The sequence below is a fragment of the Chinchilla lanigera genome, unplaced genomic scaffold, assembly GCF_000276665.1.
Source record: "Chinchilla lanigera isolate Chin_1 unplaced genomic scaffold, ChiLan1.0 scaffold00162, whole genome shotgun sequence".
Classification (NCBI taxonomy): Eukaryota; Metazoa; Chordata; class Mammalia; order Rodentia; family Chinchillidae; genus Chinchilla; species Chinchilla lanigera.
In genome coordinates this window covers 1,078,283-1,091,905 of record NW_004955563.1, presented here as the reverse complement: position 1 = coordinate 1,091,905, position 13,623 = coordinate 1,078,283, and the positions used below count along the sequence as shown (strand labels likewise).

General features: G+C 57.8%; 2 protein-coding genes across 3 annotated transcripts in view; both read right to left on the bottom strand.

Moving 5' to 3' along the window:
- Positions 1-2,510: 2,510 nt before the first annotated feature.
- On the bottom strand, positions 2,511-7,383 carry Cd320 (CD320 molecule). 2 transcript variants are annotated; one of them, XM_005413134.2, is made up of 6 exons: positions 7,293-7,383; positions 6,602-6,795; positions 4,028-4,153; positions 3,483-3,719; positions 3,116-3,271; positions 2,511-2,957 (listed from the first exon to the last, which is right to left on the bottom strand). In XM_005413134.2, exons 2-6 carry the CDS (start codon positions 6,726-6,728, stop codon positions 2,815-2,817), a joined length of 789 nt encoding a protein of 262 aa, XP_005413191.1. In that variant the 5' UTR covers positions 6,729-6,795; positions 7,293-7,383; the 3' UTR covers positions 2,511-2,814. The 2 variants fall into 2 exon arrangements, with proteins under 2 accessions (XP_005413191.1, XP_013364608.1); XM_013509154.1 differs by lacking the exon at positions 7,293-7,383 and having other exon boundaries at positions 6,602-6,808.
- A 3,594-nt stretch (positions 7,384-10,977) lies between these two features.
- Positions 10,978-13,623, bottom strand: part of Ndufa7 (NADH dehydrogenase (ubiquinone) 1 alpha subcomplex, 7, 14.5kDa) — a 6,747-nt gene continuing 4,101 nt past the window's right edge. The window contains exons 3-4 of the mRNA XM_005413133.1: positions 13,118-13,267; positions 10,978-11,187 (exon numbers count right to left, since the gene is read on the bottom strand). Of these exons, the coding sequence (XP_005413190.1) occupies positions 11,097-11,187; positions 13,118-13,267 (241 nt within the window). The 3' untranslated portion in view covers positions 10,978-11,096. The remainder of the gene's footprint in view (positions 11,188-13,117; positions 13,268-13,623) is intronic.

Sequence of the window (13,623 nt, the reverse complement as noted above, 5' to 3'; positions counted from 1 at the left end):
CCCGCCTGGCCTACCCGCTCTCAGCCCCAAGACGCTGTGTGTGGCCGCAGTGCCCCAGCGCTGGGCTCACCGGGGACAGCAGGGTGGCCGGGCTGGTGTGAGGCAGCGGGGGACCCTCACCTCCGGCCGCCCCCGTCCCTGGCTCCCTGGAGCCCTCTGCCTGTTCCAGGCAGCAGCTGTGCAGGCAGGCCCCAGCCTGAGGGCCCCCACACCACACAGGTGCACGGGAAGGGACGCTCACAGGGCAGCTTCTCCCTTGCACCTCAGGAGCCCCGATGTGCCAGCCTGCTAGGAGGCCACGTGGAGGAGACTGCGTGTCCCCACCCTCCCCGACCCCTCTCGCATGGTGACATTCAGCAGCCTCGTCCCCAGACTGGCAAGCACTGTCCTATGAAAGAGCCACCCTGGAGGCCCAAAACCGTGACCGAGAACATGAGCTTGCTGTGTGGAGCCACCAGGCCTGGGGCAGTTTGCTCAGCGAGGACCGAGCACCCGCAGGACGCCCCCAGAAGTCCGCAAACCAGAGACATCCACTCAGGTGACAGGTGGCTTCGCAGCCCGGCAGGCACATGTCTGATACACACCTCTGGCCTGTGGTGGCTGGCCAAGCCCCCGCAGAAATTAGGGGAACAACCTTTCTTGATTACCTGGGCACTGAGGTGCGCGCCTGTAATCCCAGTACTCTGGGAGGCTGAGGCAGGAGGATCAAAAAGTTGGAGCCCGTTCTGAACAACTCTGCAATTTAGTGAGAGCCTGTTTTAAAATAAAGGGGTTTTGGGGGATGTCAAGAACGAGTTCAACCAAAAAAAAAAACAAAAAAAAAAACAAACAAACAAACAAAAAAACACTGGGGCTGGGGATTTAGCTCAGCGGCAAAAGCGCCTGCCTGGCAAGCACAAGGTCGTGAGTTCAGTTCCTGGTACCGGAGAAAAAAAAAAAAAAAAAAAAAAAAAAAAAAGAGCGAGTTCAAGGCCACCCTGAACTACGGAGACCCTGCCTCAAAAAACAACACAACAGCAAGGCCAGAAGTCCACAGCCCCAGTGCATCTCCCGAGCCCCCAGGTGGGTGCGGGCTGCATTTTCTTGGTTCCTGCTCAGCATCTCAGCCTCGGGGAGCAAGCAGCCCCTCCCCAGGGTACTTCCTGGCCTTGGCAGAGCGTCACAGGCAAGGAGCTGGGAGCCAACTTTTTTTTTTTTTTTTTTTTTTTTTTGAAATAGGGTCTCGCTATGTGGTTCAGGCTGGCCTTGAGCTCACTTTGTAGCCCAGGCTGGTCTCAAACTCGCAATGATCCTCCTGCCTCAGCCTCCTGAGTGCTGGGATTATAGGCGTGCGCCGCCACACCCGGCCTGGAGCCGACCTTTTGCCTGCAAAGCAACAACCTTTAATTGGGCCCTCACCCTGGAGGATGCCTGGCGCCTGCCCTAGCCCAGGGCCCTGTCCCAGCCAGTAGGAGCAGCCTGGGCAACTGTGCTGGAGCCAAGCCCTGCTGTGGAAACCACCAGAGAGGTTTGCTAGCCGTTTCTGGCCCCCTTGGCCTCCCCGTGTGGGACGGCCAGTGCCCTGCACCCAAGGACCTGGGAAGATCTGTCTGCAGATGTGGTCCTGGCCACTCAACCCAGAACCTTCACACTGCAGCCTTTTTATTTTGACACAGGGTCTTGCTAAGTTTCTAAATTGCATAGGCTGGGCTTGAACTTTTGATCCTCCTGCCTCAGCCTCCCAGAGTGCTGGGATTACAGGTGTGCACCACCATGCCCAGCTCTGTCTTTCCAATGGGTGTTTTTTGCTTTGGGTTTTTTTTTTTGTACCAGGAATTGAACTCAGGACCTTGTATCTGCCAGGCAGACACTTGTGCTACTGAGCTATATCTCCAGCCCACTGGCTTGGTTTTTTTGAGTCTTTTTTTTTTTTTTTTGTCTTTTTGAGGCAGGATCTTGCTATGCAGTTTAGGCTGGCCTTGAGCTCGCTTTGTAGCTCAGGCTGGTCTTGAACTCACAACAATCCTCCTACCTCAGCCTCCTGAGTGCTGGGATTACAGGCATACGCCATCATGCCTTGCTGTTGCTTATTTATCAGGTGGTCTCACCATACCTGAGCAAATAAAACCTACATTTTAAAACAGGATGGAGAGTTCAAGGCCGGGCTGGGCGACACAGTGAATTCAAGGCCAGTCTGAACGATAGAGCGCGACTCTATCTCCAAAAAATAAAATAAATACATAAAAGTAAAACAAGATGGAGCTGAGACCAGCAGAGGCCGCCGGGCTCCCACATCAGGCAGAAGCCCTGTTGGAGGCCCCGACTCAGGGAGGAGCCGGCAGTGCCCGAAGCCCACCGTGAATGCAGAGCCCCCTGCCATTGCTTCCACCCCCAGGAAGCAAGAGGCGCAGCGGCTAAGCGGGTGCCGGCGACAGAACCCGGAGCCCGACCTGCTCTGCACTCCCGCTCCGCCCTGCGGGAGGGGTACAGCAGAGCCCCAGGCTGCCAGCCCAAGGAGACGGAGCCCAGGGGCAGAGGATGCGCAGGACTTTAATGCCCACCTGACCAGGGTGGCAGGAGTGTCTGAGCGCATGACGACGATGCCGCCTGCGCCCGGGCCGGCCTTGTGTTCCCCGGGGACACCCTCTCCTCCCCACCCGCGCTCTGAGTCCACGGGGACTGCCAGGGACACCGCCTTGGGGGCCACACTTGCAGGAGCTGGGGCCTGAGGTTCCCGAGGGCCGGGGCGCCCGCAGCTGCCTATGTGTCCTGCCGCTGTGCCCCCGGCTGGCTGCAGTCAGGCCCAGTGACAGCTGGCCACAGGCACGGCAACCTTCATAGTACCGAGCTCTTCCGCTCTGAGAGTGCCACGGAGTCCTTCACGGCCACCCGCAGCCCCAGCGGGCACAGGGACCCTTGCGCTCGGAGGTGGAACAACACCAGCAGGGTGACGGCGGCCAGGCTGACACCCAGTAACCCTGCGGGAGACCGACAGACAGTGGAGGTGAGCGAGATGAAGGCTGCCACACCCACCCTGATCCCCGTGTGTAAGAACAGGACAGGGACAGCCCGTCCCCGGTTTGTGCCCAGGGCGGCCACTCCCAGCCCCTGGCACAGAAGGGCCTGCCCGGCTTACCAGCAGCTGCAATGACCCCATAGCCATTTGGGTTTCCACGCTGGTCCCCAACAGAGGAGGCTGTGGAGTTCCTGAGAGAGGCGATGCCCTCCAGAGTGACAGCGACAGGCGTCCTCACGGTCGAGGCACGCCCTTCCCGGACCCTCTCTTTGATTTCTGCAAAGAGCCGAGGCATCTAGTAGTTGGGTATGGGCACCTGGGGAACGCAGGGCACTCAGGGGGCCCAGGGGCTCATGCCAGACTGGCTGGGGGGTGGGAACGCGGGCCCAGGCGGCGGACACATCTATGCCCCGGGAATCACAGGCGTCCCTACCAAGCCACCAGCCCGCCCCTCCCACACAGGCCCGCCACTTTCCAGGACACGCACCGCAGCCGAGCTCATCACTGGCGTCCAGGCAGTCCGGGTGGCCGTCGCAGTGCCACGTGTGTGGGACGCAGGTGTTCCCCGTCCTGCAGGGCAGCTGGCCCGTGGGGCAGGGCTGGCGGTGGCTGCAGTTCTGCAGGTTCTTATCAGTGCCACCAGGGCAATCGCTGATGCTGTCGCAGAAGCATGGGGGGTCCGGAGGCGGAGGGCACTGCCCGTTCTGGGCACAGGGCTGGATCCCTGGGGTACAGGGTCAGGGAAGTCACACGTGCTCTTGCATGAAAACCCAGCTCCCTGTAAGTCCCGCCTTCTAACAACTGCTGACCTGAGGCCCCGCCCCTGCCCCACTAGCCCCACCTCCCAAGGGCTAGACTTCCCCAGAGCTCCGCCCACAGCAGCCGGCTGGCTCCGCCTCCTCACAAGCCTCCCTTAGAACCCACCCCTTTTTGGACCCACGCTTCGCAGGCCCCGCCCACACGCTGGCCCCGGAGCCCCGCCTTCCCTCCTCGGCCCCGCCCGGAGCCCCGCCCCTGGACCTGGCCACTCACTGCACTCCTCCTCGTCGCTGCCGTCCCCGCAGTCCGCGTCGCCGTCGCACCGCCAGGAGAGGGGAACGCAGAAGCCACTGGTGCGACACTGGAAGCTGGAGGGTGAGCAGGTGCCCGCGCGGGGGCCTGCGGGTGCGCACGAGTGAGGGGGGAAGCCCAAGTCCGGGTCCTCCTCCAAGAAGGCCGTGCTCACGGGCCGTAACCACCTGGGCACAAACCAGGTCCCAGGGTGCGGGAACCACCTGGGTGGCCGCCCTGCGGTGAGCGCTCATGATGGGCGCGTCCTGCCTCCACCCGCAGTCTATCCTGGCAGAGTCGGGTCTGAACCCGGGTCTCACCGATCCCAGCGTCTACCGGCCCCCAAAGGGCCAGCCGCCCACCCTGAGACCTCCAGGCTTCCTGATGAAACAGCCTGGGGCGGGGGCTGTCCCGCAGCACACCCTCGGCAGGCTCACGGCCAAGGTCAGCAGGCCTGGTCTAGCCCATCTGCCCGGCAAAGGGAAAACCGAGGCTTGGATGGAAACCTGCAGTCATCAAGCAGTGCTGCCCCTAAATCTACCCCGTCCAACCACGCTCCGACGTGAATGTGTCACCTCCACACCAGACCCCCCCCCCCAGGCCCCGAGAGACGCCGAAGAGGGCACCAGGGACCTCGGGGAGTCACATCAATCTGCCACCCACCCTGCCCTGGCTCCCAGACCCTCACAACCAGCTTTCACCTCCTCCCCCAGTTTATCAAACTGTCCGGGCTTTGTCCCCCACACTCTGCACTGAGGTTTCCTCCGTAGCCTCCAGGGGCTCAGCTTCCCTCCTGGAAGGGGGACCGCATCCTTCCCAGAGACCCATGTGTCCCCGCGCTCCTTAACCTGGTAATGCATGTCCTCCCAGGGGCGGCACGCGTGGTGAACGTCAGGGCTGTGACCTCCCGACCCAGCCCAGGGCAGCACCTCACAACGCGTGGACCACAGGTCACACGAGGGCCCAACCTGGATCCAGGCGAGCTGGGAGGCTTCCCGGCTCCGAACAGGGAGGTGGGGGTGGTGGCAGATCTGAAGGAGCACAGAGAGGCTCAGAACCTGGGCCAGCAGGAGCGAGTGTGAGGCACAGAGGCTCTTCCTCCCGCTGCAGCAGGGCAGGAGGCAGCAAGTACCCCGTATTGGCTTGGTCTCCCTGTCTGCGTTCCCTCTGCCTGGTCCTACTGTCCTGTCTGATGTCACCTGCAGGGGCAACCTGCTGGTCACGCAGTCCCTGAGCTCCGCAGGGCTGGGAAGAGCTGGAGACAACCCGCAGCCAGCTTCCTTCCCTGCCCTCGACAGTCTGGCGATGTCCAAGCACTGCTTCCTCCCCAGCCCAGCCTCCACGGCCCTGGCGCCCCTGTGCCCCACTGCCTGGCCCGTGGAGTATGTCCCTTCGTAACCCGGGCGGCAGAGCAGGGCAGATCCTGTCCCCCGGGGCAGCCTGGCGTGCCAGAGACTTCCCAGCCCAGCCTGTTTCCTCCTGTGTAAGTGGGATCCGGCTGGGAACCTCGTGTAACAATGGATCTAAAACAGGTAACGTCTGTCCTCCTCTATCCTGGACACTGGGTGACTGGCAGGCCAGTGACCTTGTGACCCAGCCCAGGGAAGCGCCTGATATCCTAATACACGGACGGCAGGTCACACACTGCGGTTCCTACTTTAAGCCAGGAGTTCCCACTTAGCATTCTGAGAAAAGGCGCCCCGTGTGTGTAAAGAATCCCGCACTCGGGGCTGGGGGTTTAGCTCAGCGGCACAGCGCCTGCCTGGCAAGCGCAAGGTCGTGAGTTCGATTCCCAGTCCTAAAAAAAAAAAAAAAAAAAGAATCCCGCACTTGGTTAACGAGGATCCACGAACCTTCAGTATGAAAGCCAGGGGCTTTTGGGGGCGAGGCTTTGGTAAGAAGGAAGCACATGGGTATGAAGGGCTGGGGGTGAAACCCGTGCTTCCAGCCCCCTTCCCACTGCTCTGGGGATCGCAGCAAGGGCGCTCCGTCCTACAGGCCTCAGTGTCACTTAGGCCACAAGTACAAACCCCGGAGAGTAGATTTTACTGGCGAAGCTGGGATCACCAGTGAGATATACCCGCAACAGCATTCTCTAAGGCGGGGAAACTACGGAGACACTGGGAGGGCTGCACCGTGTGCCCAGGACACAGCCACAGGCCTCAGACTAGCGGACGAGGGCTTGGGACACACAGCGGCTTGGAGAGGCGCCAGGTGACGCCTGCGGTTAGAGGTCGTACAATCCGTGCCTTCCGGACCACGCTGGGCTGAAGGGCCGCGTGGAGGTGACAGCGAGGGCAGGACAAAGCAGAGCAGGCGTGGGGGACAGCAGGGAAGCCCCCGGACTGCCCAAGGAAGGTAGCGGCGCCCACGTGCAGGAACCCCATTCAGCCCGGAGCTCGTGCGCCAGCACCCCGCGCTACCAAGGCTATAGGCACGTGCTGGGGGCGTGTCCTTGAAGGACGGGCGGCGCAGCCAATGGTGAGGCGCTATGGGCGCGCGGGGGCGGGGCGAAGCGGCCCGCAGGATGGGCGCGCGCCTTGCGGGAGCTCTCACCTGGGGGCTGGGCCAGCGTCCGGCTCGGGGCTGAGGTCGGAGCGGCCTCCAAGCCTACTCCGAGGCCGAGCAGCAGCCGCAGAGCCAGGCCCAGGACAGCGGGTAGCAGGGTTCCGCCGCACGCCATCCAGCCGCTACTCGCGCCGTTCAAGCTGCAGCGCCGGTCGCACGCCGCCCGGGCGTCTCTCTTATTCCTGCGCACGCGCAGGCGGAGGTCAGGGCGTGGCCAGCGCCCGGCTCTGCTTACCGTAAATGCCAGAATACGGGTACGCACAATAGCAGGCTTTGCCCGCCTTTCCCGGGGATCGAAAAGTAAAGCGCCTGCTTGAAGCTGGATACCTCTAGGGATGTCAAGAAGCTTTTCCCTGTCTTACTTACGTTACTTCGTCCTCCACATGCTTATGGCCGTAAAGTATTGTCCACTTATTCTTTTAATACGGCATCCGCTCCCCTAGGGCGCTCCCGTACCGCCCCATCCTCCCGCCCCACCCCCGCTTTGTTGCCCCAGGCAGAATTTATATTGTTGGCAGGTAGAGAAGGTTAAAATATATTGTAATGCCGGGCGTGGTGACGCACGCCTGTAATCCCAGCATTCCGGAGGCTGAGGCAGAAGGATCACAAGCTCAAGGCCAACCTGGGCTACATAGCGGGACCTTGACTCAAAAATTAATAAGTGAAAACATTTTCTCACCAACAGCTCTATGACATCAGGATTCTCGTGTTTCCTCCATAGGTTTGGTTTGGCTTGTTTGCTTTCGGGTTGAGTTTCTGTTTTAGAAACAGAGTTTCCCTATGTAGCCCAGGATGGCCTTGAATTCGCTGTGATCCTCTTGTTTCAGCCTCCGGGTGCTGGGATGACAAGCATGTAAGGCACGTGTTAGAGGCCACAGCACTCTAATTCCCCAGGGCTCTACAGGCGCGGGTTAGATGGGTTCTTTCCTGTTGGAAGTCTTTGTGGCAGCATCGGAGCTTGATTCTTATCAAATGTTTAACCGCTTTCCGTTTTGCTCTCACTTTAGGGATATTCTTGTGAACTGGGGGCATGAGTGCTTTTTCTTTCTTTCTTTCTTAGTTCCTTTCTTAGTTCCTTCCTTCCTTTCTCAGACTCTTGTGCTTGGCTTTTCTAACCCAAGCATCTTTATTGGATCTTTTCTCCCAGTGCAGATGCCTTTTTGTATCTTTTACTCCAGTAACAATATACAGGGCTAGGCATATAGCTTAGTGGCGCAGTGCCTGCCTGGGAAGCGCAAGGTTCTGAGTTCAATTCCTAGTACCAAAAACAAAACAAAAAAACAATATGCAGTTTATGAGGGTACTGTGGGACACCACCATACTTTTCATGATATTTGGCTCAAGGCTGAAACATTTTAAACATTTTTTCTGGCTTTTTTTTTTCCTTTTGTTTTTTGAGACGAAGTCTTGTTATGTAGTCCATGCGGGCTTTGAACTCATTATGCAGCGCTGACCTCAAACTCATTGTGATCCTCCTGCCTCAGCCTCCCAAGTGCTGGGTATACAGGTGTGCGCCACCATGCCCACCTTTGGAATTCTTGATTTGGTAAATTTTCAACTAACCCAATCTATACCAGTGAGAGATTCCACACCCTTTGCCAGTCTGTAGCCTGTTGGGGCCTCTACATGACTGAATGCAAAAACCCTGCCCTAAGTGTAACTGCCACTATGGTTGCCTCTGAAGTTTTTTTTTTGTTTTGTTTTGTTTTTTTGAGACAGGGAATCACTATGCAGTTCAGGCTGGCCTTGAGCTCACTTTATAGCCCAGTCTGGCCTCAAACTTGCAATGATCCTCCTGCCTCAGCCTCCCGAGCCCTGGGTTTACAGGCGTATGCCACTACACCCAGCTTCTGAACTTACATTTTACCGACTCATTTTGGTTTATTTCTGATTCCACACTAGAATTCCAGCTCCAGGATGGAAAAGTTGCTCACTGCTATTTCAGTGCCTGAAACATAGTAGGCTGAAATATTTGGTAAATAAATGAATGACTAAAACATCCAGTTTGGGGTATTGCTCAGTGGTAAAGCACTTGCCCAGCATACGCAGGCCCTAGGTTCCTTCCCCAGCACTGGAAAAAAAGTACATTTTTTAAAAAAGCTGGGCAAGGAGGTACACACCTGTAATCCCAGCGCTCTGGGTGGCTGAGGCAGGAGAGTCCCAAATTTGAATCCAGCCTGGGCAATCTAGCAAGACTCTGTCTCAAAATCAAAACTAAATAAAGGGCTGGGGATGTAGCTCAGTGAGAAAGCTCTGGGTTCAATTCTCTGTATAGAAAAAAAAAAAAAAAAAAAAAAACCTCCACCCTGAGTTCTCTGTCCCTCCCCCGGATGTGGCCCTCACAGCCTCTGTTGGTCCCCGAAGAGCCCAGGGAAGTGGGGATTGCTCCGACACCCTCCTCCTCCTCCAGGAAGACATCAGAAGGTAGGCCTCGGCCTCTCTTGGCACATGTGCACAGTAGGTCTGGAAGTCTACCCAGTTTTGTTTTCTTGCACATGTCATCTCCAGTTCTGCCTGCAAGAGACCCAGCGAGTTTGACTGCGCCCAGTAGGGCCCCAGACAGCCACTGCCTCCCTGCTGCAAGACCCTGGGTAGGAGTTGGCCACCTCCACCTCCAGGTTTCCCAGTGAGACGGCGTAAGTCCCTCTCCAGTTTCCCAATAGGCTCTTCTTCACAGGTAAGGGCATGCTTCACTGTAAAAACAGTGCCTGTGAATGCTACTTCGAGAATGCAAGTGTTTTTCCATAATGGTCTCCCAGGGGCGAAGGGAGCTCAGCGGCAGCGGTGCCCAGGTGCTGAGAGTGCCAGAGTCCCTGCCTCTAGGATCAGGGTCTTGGTGAGGGGCAGAGGTGGAAGGACCGTGGATGTGCACGGGCAGCTGAGTAGGACACGGCAGCTGCCCGGTTCACAGCCAGCTCCTGGATGACCGACAACTCCTCCAGCATCAGCCAGCGTCAGAGATAGAGTTCAGTGCCTGGCCAAGGAACCGTGAGATGCGGGTATGACCACTCAGCGGCACCTGGTCCCCGCAGGAGCTCCTGTGTTACTGTTTGTGTCTGGATGTCCCCCCAAAGCCTCAAGAGGTCATGGGGGGCCAGCTTTTTGGAGGCAGCTGAATCTAGAGTTTGTGACTGGTTCATTGTCTAGTACTGGAATTGGGGGTGTGAGTGCTGCACCTGCCCTAGGGCAGGTAGCCTGCGTACACTCTAAGGAGGAAAAGAGGCTTGCTCCTCCTGCTGCTCTTGCTGCTTTTGCTGTCTTCCTTCACCATGAAAGTTGCCCTCTGCCATGCCACTCTGCCTTGGAGCCCACACAATAAACCTTTTCTCCCTTAATTCTGGGTGTCAGGTATTTTGTCTCAGCTACAAGAGAAAAGTAACCACGACAGGGTCAGGCCTTTCCCACTGGACTCCTATGCCAACTCGCTCGGGTGCTGTACCTTTATCCACCTCCTGCCTAGGGGCTCCCTCCTGTTGGCCTCTGCACCGTGCCCAGCCCTCCTCCACCCACCTCCTTTGCAAACCTGACTCAGCCTCTTGCCCGAGGAAGCCTGCGGCGCTCGGCACCCGGGACGCTGCCCTGGCACACGCACACCTGCCCACACCTGTCCCTTTGCTCTGCTTCACGGGGGACAGTCCCGGCCTTCCCTGCAGGCAGCCAGGTTTCCCGAAATTCCTGAAAGATCACAGGGTTGCTGGCGGGGCTGCCGGGTCCCTGCCCGGGTCATTACCATACGGCCCCGCAGCCAGGCCTGACCTTGTGCTTCCAGGGAGCCGGGGGCCGTCGTCCCTGTGGACTGGGCCTCCTCATCCCACGGCAGCAGTGGATCCAGTCCTGCCCTGGGCAAGCGGCCTGTGCGCCACTGTGTGGCCCCGCCTGAGCCGCAGTGGGGACCCAGGGAGCCGGCAGATCTCAAGTGGGCAGTCTGTGCCCCACCCGGGCACAGCCCTGTCCCATGGGCCTGAGGGTCACACCCCCAGACTCTCCCAGGAGGGAATCCCCAGTGCCTCAGGGGCGGAGCTGGGCCCTCGGGAAGGGGACAGTGACATCCCTGGGCCCCCTGAGCCACATCATGGACTCTGCACCCTGGGACAGTGTCACCCCGGCACACAGGGAGGCACAGTCCCTCTCTTGCCACCGGGGTTCCGACAGGGTTAGGAGACTCAGTGCCAGCTTCACCCCAGGCCCCAAGGAAGCTCGGTTCACTCAGAAACCAAAAGTGGCTGAGCCTGGCAGTGCACGCGCTGGCCGCCCCAGCAACCAACAAGCCGGAGCAGGAGGGCCGCTCGGTCCCAGGAGTTCAAGGCAGCCAGGGCAACACAGTGAGGCCTGGCCTCTGATGAAAAAGACAAAGGAAAAACACGCATGGTAGAGAGTTCTGTGTATTTGTCATCAATTAAGTCGCATTCTCCCCTGAGGGAATTCCAGGAGGAAATGCAGTCAGGTGGCCTTGGGGACGTGGCCAGGTGACCAGCACACGGTGTCACAGGTAAGGCTGGTCCTGGGACAGCTCCCACTTCTTCAAGGGAGGACCGGGAGTCACGGCTTTCTTCTCAGTAGCTGCCACAGCTGAACTGCGAGAGGAAGACAGACTTCAGTCAGGCCGAGGCCTCCAGAGGGCGGTGTAGAAGGATTTCTGAAGCACCCAGACCCACCCTGGAAACGTGCGTGCCCTAGAAGCTGGGCATGGTGGCGCATACCCCAGCATGTGGGAGGCTGAGGCAGGAGGATCGCTGTGAGTTCAAGGCCACCTAGAACTACACAGTGAGACCCTGTCTCAAAAAAATCAAAACCAACCAAACAAACAAAACAAAATCCCTCAATTAAAGCCAGGATGCCTGTAATCCCAACACTCGGATCGTTACAAGTTCGAGACCAGCCTGAGCTATAAAGTGAGCTCAAGGCCAGCCTGAACTGCATAGAGAGACCCTGTCTCAAAAAAAGACAAAAAAAAAATATATGACCTTTACACTCAGCATGATGATGTAGGTCTGGGATTAGTTATGTGCCATGACACCCAGCTTGCCGTCCCCATTTTAAAGATGAAGAAACTGAGCCAGGCGTGGTGGCACATGTCTGTCATCCCAGCACTCAGGAGGCAGACGCAGGAGGATGGCCAAAGTCTGAGGCCAGCTTGAGCTACACAGTGAGACCCTGTCTCAAAAAACAAAAAGAAAACAAACAGAAAAGATCCCGAGCATCCATGACCCCAACATACTATTGTCCAAAGACAGATTATAGCAGTTACCTCACAGGGTTTAACTGGCTTTTGTTTGTGACCCTAGCATGAATAGCACCTCCTTCCATAAAACTGAGTGGGTATTCCGATAATCGAGCAGAGGAAGTGCGCTTTATACACAGGAAAGGGCTGAAGAAAGTAGAAACCGAAACAATGGGGTTTTTTTAAGGTTACTTTTCCTCACAAAGGTGAACACAAAGGGACTTCCTTTATCGTGCGGCTAGAGCTGGCTTGCTGGGAAGCAGGATCTGACCTCTCTCTCCTGATTTGTCGGGAGGCCAGGCAGTCGACTCAGTTTCCCTAGGTGACCTGATCTGCTGCGTGGACCGAGGGCAAGGGCCGAGCCCTATAAACTCAACAGCCCACCATTATTGTCCCCCTTTCATTAGGAGAAGGCCCCTGAGGCCAGGCACCAAACTGAGTCATTGTTTGCTGTTTTGTTTTGTTCTGAGATGGGATCTTGTCTACAGCCATACCACCCTGAATGTGCCCGATCTCGTCTGATCTCAGAAGCTAAGCGAGGTCGGGCCTGGTTAGTACTTGGATGAGATGGGATCCTGCTGTGCCATTGAACTCTCAAGCTCAAGCAATACTCCTGCCTCAGCCTCCTGAGTAGCTGGGATGACAGGTATGCACCACCGTGCCAGGCTTATCAAACTGGTTTCTGTTGTTGTTGTTTTTTTGAGACAGGGTCTTGCCATGTTGTTCGGCTGGCCTTGAACTCACAGAGCTCTTCCTGCCTCAGCCTCCTGACTGCTGGGATTATAGGAATGCACCACCACGCCGAGCTTCAAACTGGGTTTTGAGGGGCCCAGTTTTGAGGTTTATACAATTTTCTAAGACCACAAGATCGCAGGGCTGGGGTGTAGTTCAGGGGCAGAGTACCTGCCTAGCACGCATGAGGCACTGGGTTCCATTCCCAGCAGCACCGGGACCAAGAAATGCGACAACAGTAATGTACAGCCCTCTCCTGGCGCTCCCGAAAGAAGCCCAGACTCCTGACACCCATCCCTCGCTGGGGCACCCAGCCTTCTCTGCAGCTGGGCAGGGATGAATGAGCTACAGGAGGAAACGCGCCCAACACAGGCTCCATAAATGGGAAGTTTCTTGCAGTGCTGCGGACAGAATCCAGGGTCCTGTGCATGGCCCGTGGGTGCCCCAGCACGGAGCTGCACCCCGGCCTATCCCTGGGGTCCCCTACAGCACCTTCCGCCAGCCAGAGAGGCAGGGCTGGCGGCGGGGGGGACGCTGAGGGAGGTCCTCACCTGTCTGCTGTCTTGCCTGACGCCAGCGCCTTCTGCGAGGACATGATTACCGAGGGGGGCGTGGCTTCCCGGCGGCCGTCGCGCGTGCAGTAGTAATTGCCGGACAGCTTGTGGCTGGGGCCTACGGGGAGCTTGGGAGGAGGCTGTGTCCTGAGGAAAAAAAACATCAGCCCTGAAGCGAGGGGACAGGCCCTGACCCTCTCCCTGCCCTGCTCTGAGCCTGTCAACTGCCGCAGGTCCCTGTCTGCAAGCTGGGCGTGACGGTGCATGCCTGCAGTCCCAGCAGTTGGAAGACTTAGACAGGATCATGAATTCAAGACCAGTTTGGATGATGAGACGTGATCAAAAAATATGATGAAGGTTCAGCCAGGCATGGTGGTGCACGCCTGTAATCCCAGCACTTGGGAGGCTGAGGCAGGAGGATTGCCTGGAGCTTTAGGCCAGCCTGGGCTACATAGTGAGACTGTGTCTCAAACAAAACAAATACACACACACACACACACACA